The sequence below is a fragment of the Corvus cornix genome, chromosome 17, assembly GCF_000738735.6.
Source record: "Corvus cornix cornix isolate S_Up_H32 chromosome 17, ASM73873v5, whole genome shotgun sequence".
In the NCBI taxonomy this organism is placed as follows: Eukaryota; Metazoa; Chordata; class Aves; order Passeriformes; family Corvidae; genus Corvus; species Corvus cornix.
In genome coordinates, this window is record NC_046346.1 from 8,500,680 (window position 1) to 8,520,211 (window position 19,532).

Consider the following 19,532-nt stretch of genomic DNA (forward strand, 5'->3'; position numbering starts at 1 on the left):
GGGGAGATCTCAGCGGGGGCTGCAGCTCCTCCCGAGGGGCAGCTCCGATCTCTGCTCCTGGGCCAGGGACAGCACCCAGGGAGCGGCTGGAGCTGGGCCAGGGCAGGCTCAGGCTGAGAGCAGGGAAAGGTTCTTCCCCAGAGGGTGCTGGGCACTGCCCAGGCTCCCCAGGGAATGGGCACGGCCCCGAGGCTGCCAGAGCTCCAGGAGCGTTTGGACAGCGCTGCCAGGGATGCCCAGGGTGGGGCTGTTGGGGGGGTCTGTGCAGGGCCAGATTGATGATCCTGGTGGGTCCCTTCCAGCTCAGGATATGATTCTAAGTCCCAGGAGTGAGCAAACCAGCAGAAATTCCTAAAGGAGGCATTTCCCTGGCTGTACTCCAGGCAGCACCCAGGAACAGGGCAGCAATAACTCAGCATTGAACAGCTTCTCCTGGAAGAGCCTCCCAGCCCTCACCCTCCACCCTGCTGTCCGTGGGGTCAGCTGCAAGCACAGAAAGGCCCCAGCTCCACTCCTGCCATCACATCCCTGGAATAACCAGCCAGGCCACCTTCACACTGCCCCAGACACTTCCATGAAGCAGAACTGCATCCACCAGCAGCCCCTCTTGCCCAGGCTCCTGCACATTGGCTCCTAATGGAGAGGGATGTTTAAAGTCCACTGCACTTGTTAGCAGCATGTCCCCACTCTCACTGACTCCCAGGATATTTGTGGGAAGCCACTGAGAGTTGTCATTTTCCTCATGACTACGTCCCTGTGCAACCCTCGCAGGGAGATTTAGCACATGTCACCTCCCGGAGCCAGTAGCCCAAGAGATGTTTGTCAGCTGTAAATAGCCCATGAATAATGGACAATAGAGCCACAAGAGTCCAGCTAAATAATTTGGGGGGCAGGTTACACCACGCTGGGTGGGTGGCTGCCAAGGAATCCAGCTAATTTCTTTTTTAGGAGTGGATTATTGCACAAACATATGGATATTTATAGCATTTCCAGTGTGGTTGCAAGGAAATATTTCTATCCCCAAAGAGGGAATTTATCCACTGCTGCTCTCAGAGTTGGTGTCTTCTAGAAATTTATCTGTAAAATCTCAGTTAAGGTGCAATTTAACCCCCACTGGGAGACCACGACACATCTATGGGCCAATTAATATCCTTGTGGGAAGTGTGGGGCTCATGCTGCTCCTTTCCTTTTCTTCCAGTGCTGTTTTGCCACACTGTGACAGCGTGGTTTTTTCCTGAGAGGATCACAAAACACTTCACATGCTCTTGATATGTGATAAATGCAACCTGCTGCCTCCTGCAGATTAGGAGAAGAAAGCCAGGGAACCAGGGAACGTCCTCCTCTAGTCTGTTAGGAATGAAAGAGGAATTAGGAAGAAAACATCGCTAAAAAACCAGCAGCTCTAAGGTACCAAGGGTGCTTTAGCAGCCTCTCAGGAGAGTTCCTTGTCTCTCATACAGCTCTGGGGATGATGCTGGAGGGTAAAGACAATTTACCTGTGCCTGCCCAAGAGATGACCTGAGATTCTCTCTGAGTGCCAGGTCAGGAGCACCCCGGCTGCTTTCCCTGCCTGCTCAATTCTGGCTTTCAGGTAGCCCAAGAAGATTATTTCATTTGCTTCTTTTTCATTTCCCTGTGCTCAAAGGTGCAAATCTCTCCCATCTCTGGGATTCATTCCAGGACAGATTCTCTGATGGTCCATTATATTTCTTGCCAGGTTCTCTCCCAGGAAAGCTGCAGTTGGGGGACTTGGGGATGCAGAAAACTCACATCAAAGCTCTTCTTACTGCTCCTTGTCACGCAGCTCACCTGGGGCAGAAAACACACCTGGGGCCCATGGAAGTGGTTGCACAGCAGAGTCCAAGGGGGATGGATTGGGTATTTTATTTTCTGGAAAAGGCTGAAATTCTGCATGTGTATGAAAACGAAGTGCTGGGCCATCTGTTTGGTCTCCAAAATCACCACTGGCCCTGTTCTTCAGCCACCCAGGGCACCTATAATGTGAAGCAAAACCAATGTGATTTTCATTTCTCTCTCTTTCCCAGATTTTCTTTGTTTTCTCCAGTTTCCTTCAGTCTGTACCCAAATCAGCAGCACCTTTTTGTGCCACGTAGCTTTTCCAACCCCACCTTGCTTCCTTTGTCATCTGTAATTCTTTTCTTCCCTTGGCTTTTCCACATGAGCAAACCCCACAAACACAACACTTCTAGTGAGCTCCGAGATATATTTTACATTTCTCTTGAGAGCTCGGTTGTTTTTCTTTCCTTGCCTTTCAGTTGATTTAGTGCCCTGCTGCTTTGGGGACACATGGAACAAACAGCCTCTGACTCCTTTCCCGCAGGCACGTTCTTTCCAAGCTATTTCAAGCCCAGTCCCTATTTTTTTTGCCTCCTCTTGCCCCCCTTCCCCTGCTCTCAGCCTGTCTCCACTCCTCTTCATGTGGATGTTTGGGATCTCTCCTCTTCATGCTAATGGCCTGCTCTGTGTGTGCTGTTTGTTTTTTAATACCTCAGGGTTGTTTTGGTTACAGCCAAAAAAGCTGGAAAGATTGGAAGTGGGATGCTCAATGTAAACCTGGAAGTGGAAGCTCTCTTTACCACGTCCTTCCAAAGCCCTTTCCATGCCTGTTTTGCAGGATCTTAATTAAGCCTCCAAGTGGAATGTTTCAGATATGTGTTGGGTTTAAGTTTGGGTCATTTTGGTAAAATCTGGGCTTTGTTTGCCCAGCTGACTCACTTAATTTATGTGGGCAAATGCAGTGCTCAGGTCTGGACAGGGAAAGGCTGAGTTTTATGGCAAAGAGCTGCAGTGGAGCCTTCCTCATGGTGGTTGTACTTGGATATTCTCTGGATGGATGTGCTCAAAAGAAAAACCATGGGCTCAGAGAGAGATTCCAGCAGGAAAATCTTGTTGCTTCTGGTTTGACACCAACAGAAGTTCCAGGAGTCAGTGCTTGATGGACTCCCACACCTGAGTCCAGGTCTCCTTGGAGCATCCTGCATTAGGAACTTTATGCTCAGGAAGGGAGATCTGTCCATGGCTGTCATTGCCGTGTGGGACTCAGTCTAAAAATCCTCCAAGTGAAACGGGGGTAGAAAAAAAATTCCAAATGCAGCATCTCCTGCGTAGCAGAATGTCATTTCTGTCCATGCTCCTCCCTGCTGTTCTACAGCACTGAAATCTCTGTTATTTCTATGTGTACACACATGTTGGGTATTTTTAACCTTTGCACTACTGGACTGCTCCTGAAAAAAGGAAAATTTGGACCAACCAGGCTGTTGCTGTAATAAAAGCCTTCAGTTTTTTGTACCCCCTGCATTAGTGTTGCTCAGAGCAGAACATTGACAGCACCAGCTCTTGGTTTAGGGTGATAAAACAAATCAGTTTTCCAGTGCTAAGGACTGATAAAACAAATGATTTACCTTTTCTTCCTGTGTGGTGTGTCCTCTGTTCTCCCCTGGCAGTCGTTGGCTCTCCCAAGGGAATTTCTTTCTCTGACATCACGGAAAACGCCGCCACAGTCAGCTGGACCCCCCCTCACTCCCGTGTGGAAAACTTCCGGATCTCCTACGTCCCCGTCACGGGAGGTGAGGAGGGACAGGGGCGGGCAGGGAGAGCAGGATGGGTTTGCTGGGCTGCCATCCCTCCTTTCAGTGCGTCTCCCAGGTGATCTTGCACAGATCATCTCTTTTTTCCTTCAGGAATGAGGGTGTGTAGCCAACCTTTGGACACAGTGTCCACATCCCAGGGGCAGGGCTTGTAAGGGAGCTCAGAGGTGGAGGCTCGAGTGGTTGTACTCCTAAGTCTCTCTCTGAGCCTTTTCATCAAGGATTAGTTTCCAAACTGTCATTATTTTGTAGACATTTCATGAGCTGAGCACACAGGAAAAGACAGCCCTTGGAAATAATAATCATTATCCATGGTTATAAGAATTTTTGAAGGCAGTGGTTTACTCAGTGCTCCCCAATGTTGTCTCATTCTGGTTTAGCGTTCATCTTCAAAAACTTCCTCTACTTCAACAGATTTTTAACCTAATTTAGGGACCTCTCTGAAGGGAAACAGCTAAAGAAAAAATACTAAAGACCTCAGCATGAAAAAAAGTCCTGCTGTTGACTGAGACAAGGAAAGATTTAGGCTTTTAGACAACACAGCCTGGAAGAACATGTGCAGCTGTAAATATACAGCGGTCCCAGAGAAGAAAAGGAATCTAGTCATAAAGTTAGGCATTTGTCTAAGTGCTTTCCTGGAATAAACCTAGGATTCAGAGTGAATATGGGTGCTAAGTCCTCAGCCACACACAGAGCACCTTTTAAAATAGCATTTACTGTATCTTAATTCTAAATGAGGTGGGTGGAGGAGAATCTTCCAGCCCTCACCACAAACAAGGCAGATCTGAACTGCAAGTCCTGTCCTCAAGGTGTTTGAACTCCCATGGAGAGACTGCTGTGGTTTCTGCTTACATCTTGTTTATGAAATTATATTTTTCTGAACAGAAATCACAGAGTCACAGAACAGTTTGGGTAGGAAGGGACCTTAAAGCTGCTCTCATTCCAACCCCGTGTCACAGGGACACCTTCCACTAAAAATGTTAACTTTTCTTATGAATACAAACCAGTGATTCAGATTTAGGTGTCACAGCAGCAATATTTAACACCAGTGGCTGTAACTAACTGAGGAAAATTCATCTCCTGCTGTAGAAGCACATCTTTAACTTGAAAAACACCCTTCAAGCATTTCCTGGAGTATTGTGTCACTCATCCTGTGGCATTTGGCCTCATCCTAGGTACTCCAAATGTTGTCACAGTCGACGGGAGCAAGACAAGGACCAAGCTGGTGAAGTTGGTCCCAGGTGTGGACTACAATGTCAGCATCATCTCTGTGAAAGGCTTTGAGGAAAGTGAGCCCGTCTCTGGCACCCTGAAAACAGGTAATAATATAAAACCAGGAAACAGCAGCTTTCCAAATGGATCATCTGGGCCACAGGAGAGACTCAGGGACTGGAGCTGCCAAGATCCCATTTTTGCTGTCCACACAAACTGTAGGAAACTCTTTTTCCCACTCCTTCTTTATATGTTTGTATTTTGGATGAGGATAGAACTTTTGAGTTTGGTCAGGCTCCCATTTGCTAAATGCTAAACAAACTTATGAGACACAGACAATTCGTTTATTTACAGTTCTAATTCATCAGAGAAAAAAACCCAGAAGTTTATTTGGTTGGTTTTTTAATTAATTCCATTTTTGAGTTGAAGGAGCAAATGGCCAGCTCAGCTGAGCACTTCAGACCAGTTTCTGCTGTGAACTCCATATCTCCCATGTTCCAGACTGGGAAGCTTTTCTAAGCACAAAAACATTCTCTCTCCTGATTTTTTCTTCAATATTCTCTCAATATTTTTTTCAATATTCTGTCTCCTGATTTTTTCTTTAAATATCCCTGCAGGAAATGAGGGTCCACTTTGCTCCTGCTGACCCCTCGCTGCATCCTCCATTCATTCTTTTTGGGGGCTAACAAGCATCCAGAGAGCTGAGGCAAGGAACGAGATGATGAGTATTGGATGACAGGGGATTTATAGCCCATTCCAGCTGTTCTGGAGGAAGATATCCATCAATTCAGGGAGAGCATAAACCCCTGTGAAAAGTAGAATCCTTTGAGGAGGCAATGCAGGACGTGTGGGGATTTTGGATGCCTGGCTGGCTGTGGGATTGGTTTGTTCCAAACAAGCTGCTGGAAGGTCACAGTGGCCATCAGCTGCTGTCACTTTGGTTATTTTTCCCAGCTCTGTCTCCTGAGTTTGCTCTAAAAAACAACCCAGATTTGAGGGTGTGGAGAGAAATACGTCAGCTCTGACAGAGCTGTTGAGATTGATGTATCAAGAGTGATCTGAGAACGTGGCTAGTTCTGTTTGCTCCCAGACTTTAATCTCTTCCAGCACTGACCTCCCTTTCCAGTGGAGGCTTTTGGTGTCTCTTCATAGGCACTGACGTCTTTCCTGATAAACTCCACTATTCCAAAGGGACTCATAAAAGCTGCACTGAGCTTTGGGCATTTTCTGTATTTACAGCAGAGCACTGCACAGAGCTGAGAGTGTTTGTCAAATTCCTTCAACCTGTTTTTCTTCCAGCTTTGGACAGCCCGTCAGGCCTGGTAGTGGTGAACATCACAGACTCAGAGGCTCTGGCAACCTGGCAGCCAGCAATTGCAGCTGTGGATAACTATGTGGTGTCCTACTCTTCTGAGGAAGGTGAGAGCAGTGAGGGATGGGTCAGGGAGCTGAAGGGTTAAAGCTCTCAAGAGGTGCTCATTGTAACTCCAGCAAAATCACAGAAGATCCCAAGTTGGAGGGACCCAACTGGACCCATCAAGTCCAGCTCCTGTCCCAGACACCCCAACAATCCCCTCCCTGAGAGCATTGTCCAAACGCTCCTGGAGCTCTGGCAGCCTCGGGGCTGTTATTTGGAGGAGGAGCATTGCTGGAAGCATTTAAAAAATGATCCTTTTTTATTCAGCACTCTCAGTTTGGCCATGAAGAGAGAGAAGGGAGATTCCCGGGAAGCAGAGGCGGTGCTGTAATTCCCGTGAACACTAGAGAGAGCTCACACTTTTAGATAAAAGGCTCTGGTGTGACTCCGAGCCAGCAGAGGTGTCAGCACGGGCACGGGCTCCGGGCTTTTATTATTCTGCACTTGCACCAACCAGGAATAAAACAAATGAGTGAGTGGAGCATGGAGTTGAGCACATCATGATGCCGACACGTCCTTTCTTCTGTGTTTTCCTCTCAGAGCCAGAGGTGACTCAGATGGTCTCAGGGAACACCGTGGAGTATGACCTGAAGGGGCTCCAGCCTGCCACCGAGTACACGCTGAGCGTCCACGCGCTGAAGGACACGCAGAGGAGCGAGACCCTCTCCACCCACTTCACCACAGGTGCCACTCCCCACCTCCCCAGAGCTGCCATCCCTTCTAGTCCCACCTGCTCTGTGCTCCTCTGATGCTTTTTTTCCTGGAAACCTGAAGTTTGTTAGTGTTTGCATCAACCTTTCTCCGCTGGGAGCCCGGCGTGGCTGAGCAGAGGTGGTTTTCCATCACCAGCTCTGCAGATTCTCACACAGAGCTGGAGCAGGAGCTCTTCTCCGAGAGCTGGTGTTGGCTGCTGAAGGTGCCCAGCTGGTTTCATGCTCATGGTTTTCCATGAGAATCAATGAAATCAGGGCTGTTTCTCATTTTCCTGGCTTGGCTTGTCCCAGGGTGTTAATTAGGGAGCCAGGAGCTGAGCCACACCAATCCCGTGCCATAATCACAGAGGGCAAGGGCAGCTGGAGCTTGGAGCCAGACCAAGTAGGAAAAGTTTTCCTATTCTAAAAAAACATCATCGGAACCAAAGTTTTATTTCCTGGGAATATGTAAATACAAATCACCTTGTGAGAAATAATAAAATGCACAATTTTGTCTCAAAGAACATTTCAGTGGAACTGCTCATAAAATAAAGTGCCTGGAACAAGCCAATATTTTAACTTAGATAAAGTTAACACCTTTATTTTAAACTACCAATGGGAAAATTAATCCTTAACCACAAAATATAGGTTGAAGTGGTTTTTTCATTTCAAATTTCTCTGTAGAAAAGGTTTGTTTTCCCGGCTTCTTTTGATGTATGGCCCACAAGATAACCTGTGTAATTAACTTTGTATGGATGTGATTGTAATTGCTCTGGTTTCTTCTGCAGGGCTGGATGCTCCAAGAGATTTGAGTGCCACTGAGGTGCAGTCAGAAGCAGCTGGGATAAGCTGGAGGCCTCCCCGTGCTCCAGTCACTGGATATCTTCTGATCTATGAATCCATTGATGGCAGAGTAAAGGTAAATAAACCAGAGGGGCTGTGCCTCCAATCTGGGCAGTGGAGATGCTCTGAAGTGTCCAGCAGTGCAACATAATTAATGTTCCTTAATTTGAATACTTAATTTTAAAATACTAATTGCCTCTTTCAGTGCTAGACTGAACACAGATGCATTTAAAAGGCCTTACCTACATTACACCCTGAAACAGAAGCTCTGTTCCAGGCTGAATTTTGCCTTTCATCCCTCTACAACACAGGAAAAAGCACAAACATTTTCCTTCATTCCAAACCTGTGCCATGGATTAAACTCACACCCCCCAATGGATGTGATTCCCTTCTCTGAACTCAGGAGAATCCCTGTGCAGTGGGGTATCTGAGGCAGAGGGAGCTGCTTCTGGAAGTGCCTCTTATTTTCCTATAGTTTTATTCTGTTCCTACATAATCAGATCCCACTAAATGCTTAAATATGAATCAGGTGAATCCCAGCAAAAAGAAAATTTTGGATGCCCAGCCTGGCACATTGGAGACGATTCTGATTTTCAGGAAGGCAAATTCCCCAAGCACACTGAAAATCAGTGTTTTAATGTCACAGCAAAACAGCCTTTTGAAACCTGGAGTGCAACACTTCCTTGTCCTAAAGGATGAGTCTTCCCCGTTTTTTATGAATTTCACAATCTGTACATTCAGGGCATGTAAACATTTATGCTGCCTTGCTTTTAAACCCCCAGTTTGGACATTATGATGGTAAACACTCATTTCCAGGCAGGCTTTATTGAACTTTTTAAGATTAGCTTGGTAAAAGTCTTAGAGGAATATCTTTATATTCCTTAATCTAGATGGCTAAAAATACCATCAGTAATTATGACAAAAAATAATGTGACAGACTAAAATATGCACCCATTATGATTTATTTCTCTGAGATTTCCCTGTATTATTTCTTCTCCCCATAGGAACTCATCCTAAACCCCGAGACAACATCCTACAGCCTGACAGAGCTGAGCCCCTCCACCCAGTACACAGTGAAACTGCACGCCCTGAGTGGAGCCCTGAGGAGCAAAACCATCCAGACCATTTTCACCACAAGTAAGGACATCAGAGCACAGCTAAAATAATCTAAATCACTGCTCTCAGGACAGAGCTGAGCTCTGCAAGGAGGACACACAGACCCCTCACAAGATTTTAATCCTTTTGTAGTGTCGGTGAGAAGTCCCTATTCCCCCAGAGCTGTCATCTGTTCTCCCCTGGCAGGATGGAATTCCAGTATCCATCCACATCACCCTCACAGTCCTTTCTCTGATGAAACATCCTGCCTTTCCCCTGTGAAATATCAGCAGGAATTCTTTCAATTTCGGCTGACACCTCGATTTCCCCCTGTATCGATCCCAGCGAGCTGGGAAAACAAATCAGAGTTTGGAGCTGGAATGAAGCAAAGTACACACACACAGATCGGTGCAGGGGGCTGAGGACATGAATTTCTGGGTGGGTTTTTCTCCTCTCTCTGAGATGGGCTGTCTCAAAGCCCCTCTGCACATCAGCTCCAGCCCTAACAGGACAGCTCTGCAAGGATAAATTGGCTTTTCTGACGGTCACTTCACAGCTGACATTAAAAAAAGAAGTTGTTCAGTATTAGCTGTGACACTTTGCCTTCATTTGTCTCACTTGTCCCAGTTTCCAGCCTTTCAGGCCCAGCAGGATCTTCAGTCATTCCCATTCCTCCTCCTGCTGCTGGTACCAACTCCAGCCTAAGGACTGCCAGAAGTCACCCAGCCCCGAGTTTGCCCTGTCACTGCTTGTGTAGAGCAGGATGAACTCCACCAACACATCCAGAAATAGGAGAGGAATTAAAGCTGGGTCTATTTAGGTGATTTTTGGCAAATTGACCAGGAGCAGGGACAGACCAGGTGCCTTCAGCCATGTGAACAGTGTCAGACTCAGGCAGAGGGTTAAGCCTGGCCTTAACTCTAAAAATACATTTGTGTCTATTTAGTGACAGGGAAACACTGAAGGAACTCCCTGCAGAGAATCACTTTTTTCCAAATCCCAAAGCTGATGGAAACTTGCATGGCCTTAAGTTACACCAGAGGAGGTTCAAATTAGATACCAGGAAAAATCTCTTCATGGAAAGAGTTGTAAAGAATTGGAATAGGCAGTGTTGGAGTCACCATCCCTGGAAGTACTCAAAAAAACCTGTGGAGGTGGCACCTGGGGACCTGGCTTAGTGGTGAGCACGGCAGTGGGACTGTGTTAATGGTTGGACTTGATGATCTTAAAATTCTTCTCCAACCTTAACAACCCCATGATTCTGTGGAATTCTCTGGAGCTGAAGCACAGGCAGGGGTGTGTAACACTGGCAGGGACCGGCAGCCACCCTGTGAGAAGTCACAGTTGAAAACTCTGCTATGGACACACCTGCAACCACACTGAATTGGCTGAAAAAGTTAATGGCCTGAGTGAATGAGAAGAAACAAAGGAAATCTTTTTTGGGGGGTTAGGAATTGTTCTGACTGCAATGATTTTATTGGCTTGTCGTCAGAAAGAAAAGATGAACAATATTTTCCTGCAGTTTCAGCTGCTGCTGTTGCTTTGTTTTTTTAAAGTGTAGCTTTATAACACATTTAATATTCTCCTTGCTAGCAAAACACTCCCAGTTAATTTATTTTTGATTGAAGTCCTGTCTTTGTATTCCCCCTCCTTTTTCTGCCACATGATCAGAGATTGGTAGATTTGGTTTTCCCCAAAAGCTGCTGTCACACAGCTCACGAATTTCAGTCTTTAGCTGGAGGATGCACTCCCATCCTAGCAGGGTTATCTGGAATTCCCAGCACTTCCAGAAGTGTAGACAGATGTGACAAAATGCATTGAAAAGAAGAATTCACCTCATCAGCTGTATGCTGTGAATGTTCTGTGTGCTGGGTGTAAGTACAGACCTGTTCTGGGATCTGTACCTGACCCACGAGGGCATTTCCTCAGTCATCTGCATTGAACACATTCCTTGTAACTGCTGATTTCCTAAGGAATGCTTTCTCTTCCTTGTGTGTGCAGCTGGGCTCCTCTATCCCTACCCCAAGGACTGCTCCCAGGCCCTCCTGAATGGAGAAGCCACCTCTGGGCTCTACACAATTTACCTGAACGGGGACAAGGCTCAGCCTCTGCAAGTGTTCTGTGACATGGGCGAGGACGGGGGAGGATGGATCGTGAGTATGGGGACAGGGGCAGCACATCCCATCCCTGCTCAGCCCAGGCACCCCTCAGGGTGTTGTTATCACAGTAGGGCTGTCTTGTCTACAAATGCAGGGAGTTTTGTCCTGGGTAGGACACTCCAGTGCCTAGAAGAGGGAGCAGCTCTTTCTGCAGTTGGAGGAGAGAGAGGAGTCTCTGAAGGATGGGGCACACCAGTGGTTTCAGCCCTGATCCCTCTCCACTGGTGAAATGCTGAAATGACCATCTCAGATAACACATTTTCTAAATAATCACCAAGGAAAGGGGAGGGTGAACTGACTCTGAATGAGAGAGGGAGTGAGAGAGATTAAAACCCAGCCCAGGGGAAGCATTTGTTCAGCAGCCACGGGGTGCAGTAGCTTCCAAAGCCACTGTGCAAGGGCCACATCCCACCCAGGCAACAAAGGAATGGCAATAAAATGCCACCTCTCCAAAGTGACATCCTCAAATTTGAACATGCCAGAGGGACCCAGGGCACAGAAAAGCAGAAGGAGCTGGAGGAATGCTTGGCTAGGAGAGTAGGGGATGGAAATCCTGGGAAATCCAGAACTGCAGGATGGGTTTTAAAAGGGAGAGAGGAGAAACTGAAAGGCCCCATCGTGCAGAAGAGACTGGGAACCCAAAAGAGAAATTGGAGACTTAAAAAATACATGGAGCATCCAACAGCCTGGGTGGATGCAACTCAGTCATTGCAGTGACACTCTGCTGGGAGGGCTAAAGGCAGGGCAGGAGCAACACTGAGTTCTGTGTTTGTAAAAGCTCATTTCCTCTGGCCAGGGCAGTCTGTCCATGACATTTCTTGCTTTTAGGTGTTCCTGAGGCGTCAGAATGGAAAGCAAGATTTCTACAAGAACTGGAATACTTACGTGACAGGGTTTGGAGATCCTAAGGATGAATTCTGGATAGGTAAGTGCAAAGAATTTGTCTTTTTGGAAAAAAAAAAAAAATCACAAAACAGAAATACAGCCTGAAAGTCCAGGAGCCACTTAGAGGCCTCCATTTAGCTGGCAGGAGGATTTGTAAAGGGGAACAGGAGAAAAGGAGCCAGGGACACCCTCTGGGAGGGAGACTGAAAGGGCCAGACCAGCCAGTCCCTCCAGCTGCAGTCAAAGGATGTCATGCTGGGGTCACCAGCTGTACCCACCCCGTGCTCAGTGGGGCTCTGGGAGAAGTGGGAGGTAACCTGGGGAGCAGGTTGTTCTTCCTGTCCTCCTGGGACACCCCCAGCAGCAAAGGCTGATGATCCAGAGAGGAAAAACAGGACAATAAACCCACATTTTGGTAAAATAGAAGTAAAACCTCCACATTTTCAAAGGTTGTGCTGTGTTTTTCTGGTTGTAAATGAAAGATGATGATGATGATGATGAGACAGCACAAGTTTGGTTGTTTTGCCCAACCAGTTCCTATGATTTGAAGGGAAGAGCTCTCCCAGTCAGCGTGGAATTATTTACTTGCTTTTGTGCTGACAGCTGATGTAGCTCAGTGCCCTGCTCTATTTGTACAATTCAGTATGGCCCTGTTTATGGAATAATGGGATGGTAGAGAAAAAGACATGGAGAGACTGATGTCTTAAGGAACCTGGAAATAAAACTACACATTTTTGAGATAGTATCAGTGTAGGAGGTAATGTAAAGGTTGGTCTTTATTGGAGGCCTCTAGGGACAGACATGGAAAATGCCCACAAAATGCCCACAGGGTGAATAGAGGTTTATAAGTTTAGCAAATTAGCATAATTGACAAAAATTCCCAATTGTCGCTGTTGAGACGGACACGACACATACAGACCCCACACCAGTTCCAGGCAAAAAGCCATTTATTAAACAAAGCAGCTTCTTTTATACACTCTTTGTATGTTATCATTCGTGTTACATATTCACTGGCTGCTGAACTACTACAGTAGACTCATTGGCTATTTGTTGTAACCATTGGACTCTGGCTAGCAGGCTGCAGCTCCCTGGAAGCTCAGCGAGGGTTTCCTGGGGCCATGCCATTAATCACATCCCAGAGCCCATTTCAGACAGCCCCACGGTCTGGCTCCGGCACACAGCAGCGTTACAGCACAGTGGTGGTAAAGAAGGCAGAGAAGGGGCTCTCACGAGGGTTTGAGATGGCTTTAATCACACCTCGTCCCCACGATGTTCAGAGGTGGAGAGACAGCGTGCTCTGAGTGTGGGCTGGTTTTGTCAGGGGCCCAGGGGCGGTCCCTGGGCAGGGTTGGGGTAGAGAAGCAAATCAGGAGAAACCGAGGGAGCGGCCAAGGCGAGGGAGGGAACAGGAGGAACATACAGGGTCAGGGGGTAAATAGGCCACCACAGCTATTGCTAACTACAGCATTCTACCATTGGCTACCTATGGCATAAGCATTCAAGCATTCAGAAAAATAACAGGTGCGAATATGTTGCTGTTTTTCTCCTTCGACTGTTTAACTTTCTTGCTTCTGCTGATACTACATTCTCTGCATAAAAACGAATTGTTTTTCTTCTCATGGACTTTTCTCACAGTCCTTCTCTAGCTGAAGTAACAGGCCTGAGCCATAATTTTACACAGGCAACAAGGCCTTCATTTTATAAGGTTTTACTTAAATGCCACACCCAATTAGTAGCACAAGAGGTGATGCAATTCCCCCCCAGTTCAAAGCCCCTTCTAAATCCTCCCCCCTCAGATGGGACTGAACTTTGTTGATGAAAATGTGTCTGGAAGAGCTGGTTTTGGCTTTGGTTCCCGAGGAGAACCGAGATGGGATAGGGGCTTTGGAAGGTGTTTTGTCTTTCTGCTTAGGGAAAAAGTAGGGAAAAGCACCGGGAGAACTAGCCATGGATACACCAGGCTACAGAGCTCCAAATGTATGTGTGAAGAATACAGAGGATATATAAAAGAAAAAAGGCAATAAAATCATCCGGCATCAAGACAAACATCCCTTCCTGCCCACAGGTCTGGAGAACCTGCACAAAATCACTTCTCAGGGCCAGTACGAGCTGCGGGTGGATCTGAGGGACAAGGGGGACGCGGCCTACGCCGTGTACGACCGCTTCAGCGTCGGAGACGCCAAGAGCCGGTACCGGCTGCGGGTGGATGGCTACAGCGGCACAGCAGGTGAGAGCAAAACTTGACTTCTTCTCCTGTTCATGACCAGTTTCCTCCCCGCTGACTCAAGGTAACCGTGTGAATGTTGCAGAGCAGCAGGTGCCTCTCCTGTGTGAGGTGCTGGAAAATCAAAGGTATCGATATATTTTATGAGTCCGTTTTAAATCCTCCAGGCACTTTGGTGCCGTATTTTATGGCCTGCTTATGGCAGGATTGAAACAAGCGTATTAAACCACAGTAGATCTCATTTGGCCAATCTTGGCTGTCATTTATACAGCCAATAATAGCCTGGCACAGCCTCTTTTCTTGTCAGGAGAATTTGCAGCAAAGCCCTGCTGTAATGTGATTTATAATTTTGCTGAACAAATCATCTGCCTTTAGTAATCATAGTGGGGTGAACCCTGCAGCCCTTGTTGAGCCCTCTTCAGGGCTTCAAAGGATTAAGAGATAAATCCAGTTTAACAACATGTCTTAAAAGGAGATAATTTCACAGTGCTGGGTGCATAAACCAGAGCAGAGATGTGGGTGTGGGCTCTGCCCTGTGACCAGCACAGGAACTTTTACCCAGATTACAGAGATACAAAGGAAATGCAGCAGCAGAATTAATGTCTATTTAATTTAGATGGGATATTGGGAAGAAATTGTTCCCTGGGAGGGTGGGCAGGCCCTGGAACAGGGTGCCCAGAGCAGCTGTGGCTGCCCCTGGATCCCTGGCAGTGTCCAAGGCCAGGCTGGATGGGCTTGGAGCCACCTGGGCTACCTTGCCCATGGCAGGAGGTGGAATGGGATGAGTTTTAAGTTCCCTTCCAGCCCCAACCATTCCATGATTCTGTGAATTAAGGGAAATATTCTGGTGCAGAGTAGTTGTAGCTGCTACCACGAGTAGGATTCAATCAGTGTGGAGACTCCTTTGGTCTTGATTCCTTCTTTGTGAACTCCTCTTTGGTCTTGGCTTGTCCACACTGTAAAATTCAGCTTTCAGCAAGAAGTGCAGAAATTGAGCTGCATGAAAAAAAACCACTTCATATTCATTGGGGATTAGAGATCACCTGGAAAAATATTTTGACCTGCCTGCAACAACAACAAAGTTGTATATTTGCTGTATTAAAGCAAGTCAATTTAAAAAAATTTAGATGCAGACAGGGCATGGCACAGTCCCAATATTTTCTGCAGAATGGGCATTGCCATGAAATCTAAACCAGGCAAACACTGAGCTTGCTCTTTGTTTTGTCCCTCCATTCCAGGTGACTCCATGACCTACCACAATGGAAGGTCCTTCTCCACCTTCGACAAGGACCATGACTCTGCCATCACCAACTGTGCTCTGTCGTACAAAGGAGCTTTCTGGTACAAGAACTGTCACCGAGTCAACCTGATGGGCAGATATGGTGACAACAGCCACAGTCAGGTGAGTTTGGGGTCTGAAGGCTTCTGTAATGCATGAGAGGAAGGGGAATTGCAATTATGGATCTATCTGATGGTTCAGCCAGCCAAAAATCACAGCATCCACTCCTCCCACTCTCCAGGATCATAAGCAGCTGCTCACAAAACAAGAATTTAACAGCAGCTGGTGAAATCTTGTTGGCTTTGTCTGATTTTCCAAAGGAATATCCCAAGTGTGCAGGGAATAATTGTAGTTTTCAACACGTGAAATAAAAATGTTCTTCCTGCCATGAAAGCCAGGCAAGGAGGGACAGACAGCTCTGGGGGAAAGAGGTTTAACAAGGTGCTGCTCCTGGGTCAGGGCAACCCCTGGGATCAATCCAGGCTGGGATGAGCAGCTGGAGCAGCCCTGGGAGAAGGACCTGGGGGTGTCCTGGGCTGAGCCCCAGCATGGGCAGCAGGGGAGGGGGATTGTGCCCCTGTGCCCCTGTGCTCAGGTGAGACCCCACCTGCAGAGCTGCCCCAGCCCCGGGGCCCAGCACAGGAAGGACCTGGAGCTGCTGGAGAGAGGCCAGAGGAGGCTCCAGGGGGATCAGAGGGATGGAGCAGCTCTGCTGGGAGGAAAGGCTGGGAGAGCTGGGATTGTTCAGCCTGGAGAGGAGAAGCTTTGGGGTGACCTCAGTGTGGCCTTGCAGGGCCTGAAGGGAGCTGACAGGAAAGATGGAGAGAGACAATTTCCAAGGGTTTGGAGTGACAGGACAAGGGGGAATGACTTTCCACTGACAGAGAATAGGTTTAGATGGGATATTGGGAAGGAATTCTTGGCTGTGAGACTGGTGAAGCCCTGGCACAGGGTGCCCAGAACAGTTGTGGCTGCCCCTGGATCCCCAAGGCCAGGCTGGACGGGGCTTGGAGCCACCTGGGCTAGTGGAAAGTGTCCCTGCCTATGGCAGGGGGGAAACTAGACAGTCTTTAAACTCCCTTCCAACCCCATCCATTGTGTGATTCCATGATTCTGTGACCTCACGTGGGTGGGTTTGTACAGGTTGGACATTCCACACCCCCTGTGCTTCCCAAAGCCCCTCCCCTTTGCAGTGCCTCTGTGCCCAAATCAGAAACATCCCTGGTCTGAACCAGGGGCAGCAAATGCAAGTGTGACCTCCCACCCCTCGCCTTTGCCTTCACAGGGCGTCAACTGGTTCCACTGGAAGGGCCACGAGTATTCCATCCAGTTTGCAGAGATGAAGCTGAGACCCTCCAGCTTCCGGAACCTGGAAGGGCGCCGGAAGCGAGCGTAGAGACCCGGGGGGGGCTGCGGGCAGGGGATCGGGGGGATGGAGAGCGGGGTGTGGGGAGACCCTCTGGCATCGCTGGCCTGGGGGTGTGAGGAGCTGTGACTGGGACCAAAGCATCGGTGACCCGTGGCCCGACAGAGGCTTTGCAGCATTCCAAACAACAAAAAGCCTTAAAGCATCCCAGAGTTTCCAGCAGAGCAGCTCCAGCTGCCCACCAGGAACGTCCTCCTCCACACCAAAGACAACGATCTCAAGGGTTCTGTGTTGTTTTATCAATTTTTTTTTTTTATTGTTTTTGCCAGAAAGCGTCTGAGATAAAGTTCTTCCGACGTCTGACGATCTCTTGGGTGGCCCAGGGGAGGGGAGGGAGAACAGCTTTGTACATTGGTAGTTTGTTTTAGAACCAGCCATACACACAGAAATGGTGTAAGATGAATTATCATTATTATTATTATTAGTTATAAGTGGAAATAATTGGTGGTTTGAATGCCTTTTTTTTATATATATATCAAGTACCACAGAGAAGGAGGGAATGGGAAGGGAAAGCAGTATGTTTTAAAACTTAACCATAAGATTAATATTATTAATATAAAGACAAAGTAATAATAATAATAATGATGATAATAATAATAAGCTACATTTTGTCATTTTTAAGAGAACCATGCTTTTGGAAACACAGCAGGACAGTGTCTGATTGTAAATTTTTTTTTTTTAATATAAATAAAAGCACAATTACTTTTAAATAAATTTCTACCTTTTTTTTTTTCATCCATGTGGAGTTCATGCATGTCCAGGATATATTTACTTAGGTGGGGAAATAAAGACAGGCTGAGAATAATTAGGCTGCTGAGCCCCTACTGAAAACTGTTCCTTTTGTCAGTGACTGCGTGTAATTATTCTGGTGGGTTTGTTACAGTGAAATGCCCGTGAAGATTTGGGTTCTTTTAGAACATAATTCTCTTTATTTTTTTTTTTCCTGCCCAAAAGCTTCTCCCATGTTTTTCTAAGTGTTACTGACTCAATGTTTGCTCCATCTAGGTGGGAATAACTAACAAAGCAAAACAAAGAGGACCCAGAGTTGTTGCTAGGTACCGTGGGCAGCTTTGAACACTTGTGTAAATAAAGGGCTCTCTCTTTTTTTTTTTTTATATGAATGAAAATCCGTGTAGTTCCTCTGTATCACACTCTGCAGTTCAAGACAATAAAAGATCTCTTGTTTTAATCCCGTCTCTCTGCCCTGCTTCAAGGTTGCATTTTGCAAACATTTTGCAAACGTTTTGCTAATGTTTCTCACCTCCCTCCCGGCTGAAGTTACGCTCCTGAACATCGTTTGTGTTGCACGGGGAACACGAATCTCCTCTGACCCTCCAGAGCACTGGCAGCACTATATTAAATTAATTCTCTGTAATTAATTGCCCTTCCTTGGTGTTTATCACAGTAAATGATAGGCAGGGTAAAAGAGAACAAACCCAGTAATGCAGGAACACGCTCTGCTCTCCAGATGCTTTCCAAGCTATTAGGAAATGGCACTGGCTCTGTGTTTCTGGGCGCTGGAAAGCTCTTGCAGTCTGTTTGCAGACATTCAGGGGAAGAAGTGACATTTATGGAATGATTTCCTCATTTCTAGCAACATCCCAGAGCTGCCTGGCTCTGGCTCTGGTGTCATTTACCTTGGCAGCTCCAAAGAGCTACTGGAGACAGGCTCAGGTTTGTGCCTCGCCCCAGACACGACTCAAACACCCTGCATAAAAGGAAGATGATATTTCCTGTAATTACTCACTGACAGATGCCCTGCTTGGTGTTCTCCATGACTGCCCCTGTGAGAGGGAAGCTGGCAAATCCTTGGAGTCAGACCTGCCAAAACACCCGTCAGAGCTGACACAAGCTTGATTTGGTACCAGCAGCTCCACCACGGGCTGAAGGGAAAGTTACTGGCTTTTCCCCCTTTCCTGTCTGTGACTTGTGAGAAGAGTTTAAAAACACGCTCAGATTTGAAATCTGTCCGTGAACCTGCCAAACCTCAGCGCTGGTGTTCATCTGAACGTGATGAAGCAGTTTGGGAGCCTCAAGGGGGCAGGAGAGGAAGGGCTTCAAAAAATATTTCCTCCGCCGGGTTTAAGGTCCTAAAGGCACTGGAGGGGATATCTGGGGGCATGAGAGGGGTTTGTGGGGTTAGGGCTGTATCCATAAGGTATTTTTGAGAAAAGTGGATGGAAAATTCCTTTTCTAGTGTCACTGTCCCAACCTTAACTAAAGTCTGAGCAAGACCTCAGGCTTGGATTTCTTAGTTAGGTTTGAGTGAGGTGAAAGCTCCAAGCCAGGTGGGCAAAAGTCAGCTGGATGGATAATTTGGGGGAGTGAGGATGGAGCTGATGGCAGCTTTTAAGTTATTACATCCCCTGGCTTTCTGTGAGACTTGGACTCCTGAGTGATGTGGTTTTCTCTGACTCCAGGCATGAGTGTGCAGCCACCCTGAGCGAGTGATTAGAGCACTCCAGAGTGATGTGGGAGATGACAGATACCTTAAATTCCTCCGACAGAGTAACACCTTGGTGTCAGCTCAGCTGGAGCACCCACATCTGCTGCATCACCTCTGGGTGCAGCTCCCTCACCTCCTCTCCTGATGCAATTCCAGCCAAGGGAACTGATGTCACCCATTGCTGGGCTAAATGCCACCACAAAGCCAGGGAATCCTACCTGAGCCTGCAGTAGTGAAGAAGTAGCC

At 47.3% G+C, this 19,532-nt stretch overlaps 1 protein-coding gene across 4 annotated transcripts in view; it reads left to right on the forward strand.

The window, feature by feature from the left end:
• The window catches only part of TNC (tenascin C), a 72,027-nt gene extending 53,998 nt beyond the window's left edge, over window positions 1–18,029 (forward strand). For all 4 annotated transcript variants that reach the window (XM_039561517.1, XM_020584482.2, XM_039561519.1 and 1 more), the window contains 11 exons: window positions 3,465–3,587; window positions 4,784–4,927; window positions 6,120–6,239; window positions 6,778–6,921; window positions 7,718–7,848; window positions 8,777–8,909; window positions 10,869–11,020; window positions 11,855–11,951; window positions 13,977–14,138; window positions 15,374–15,537; window positions 16,700–18,029. In XM_039561517.1, the coding sequence (XP_039417451.1) occupies window positions 3,465–3,587; window positions 4,784–4,927; window positions 6,120–6,239; window positions 6,778–6,921; window positions 7,718–7,848; window positions 8,777–8,909; window positions 10,869–11,020; window positions 11,855–11,951; window positions 13,977–14,138; window positions 15,374–15,537; window positions 16,700–16,810 (1,481 nt within the window). In that variant the 3' untranslated portion in view covers window positions 16,811–18,029. The remainder of the gene's footprint in view (window positions 1–3,464; window positions 3,588–4,783; window positions 4,928–6,119; window positions 6,240–6,777; window positions 6,922–7,717; window positions 7,849–8,776; window positions 8,910–10,868; window positions 11,021–11,854; window positions 11,952–13,976; window positions 14,139–15,373; window positions 15,538–16,699) is intronic.
• Window positions 18,030–19,532: the final 1,503 nt, after the last annotated feature.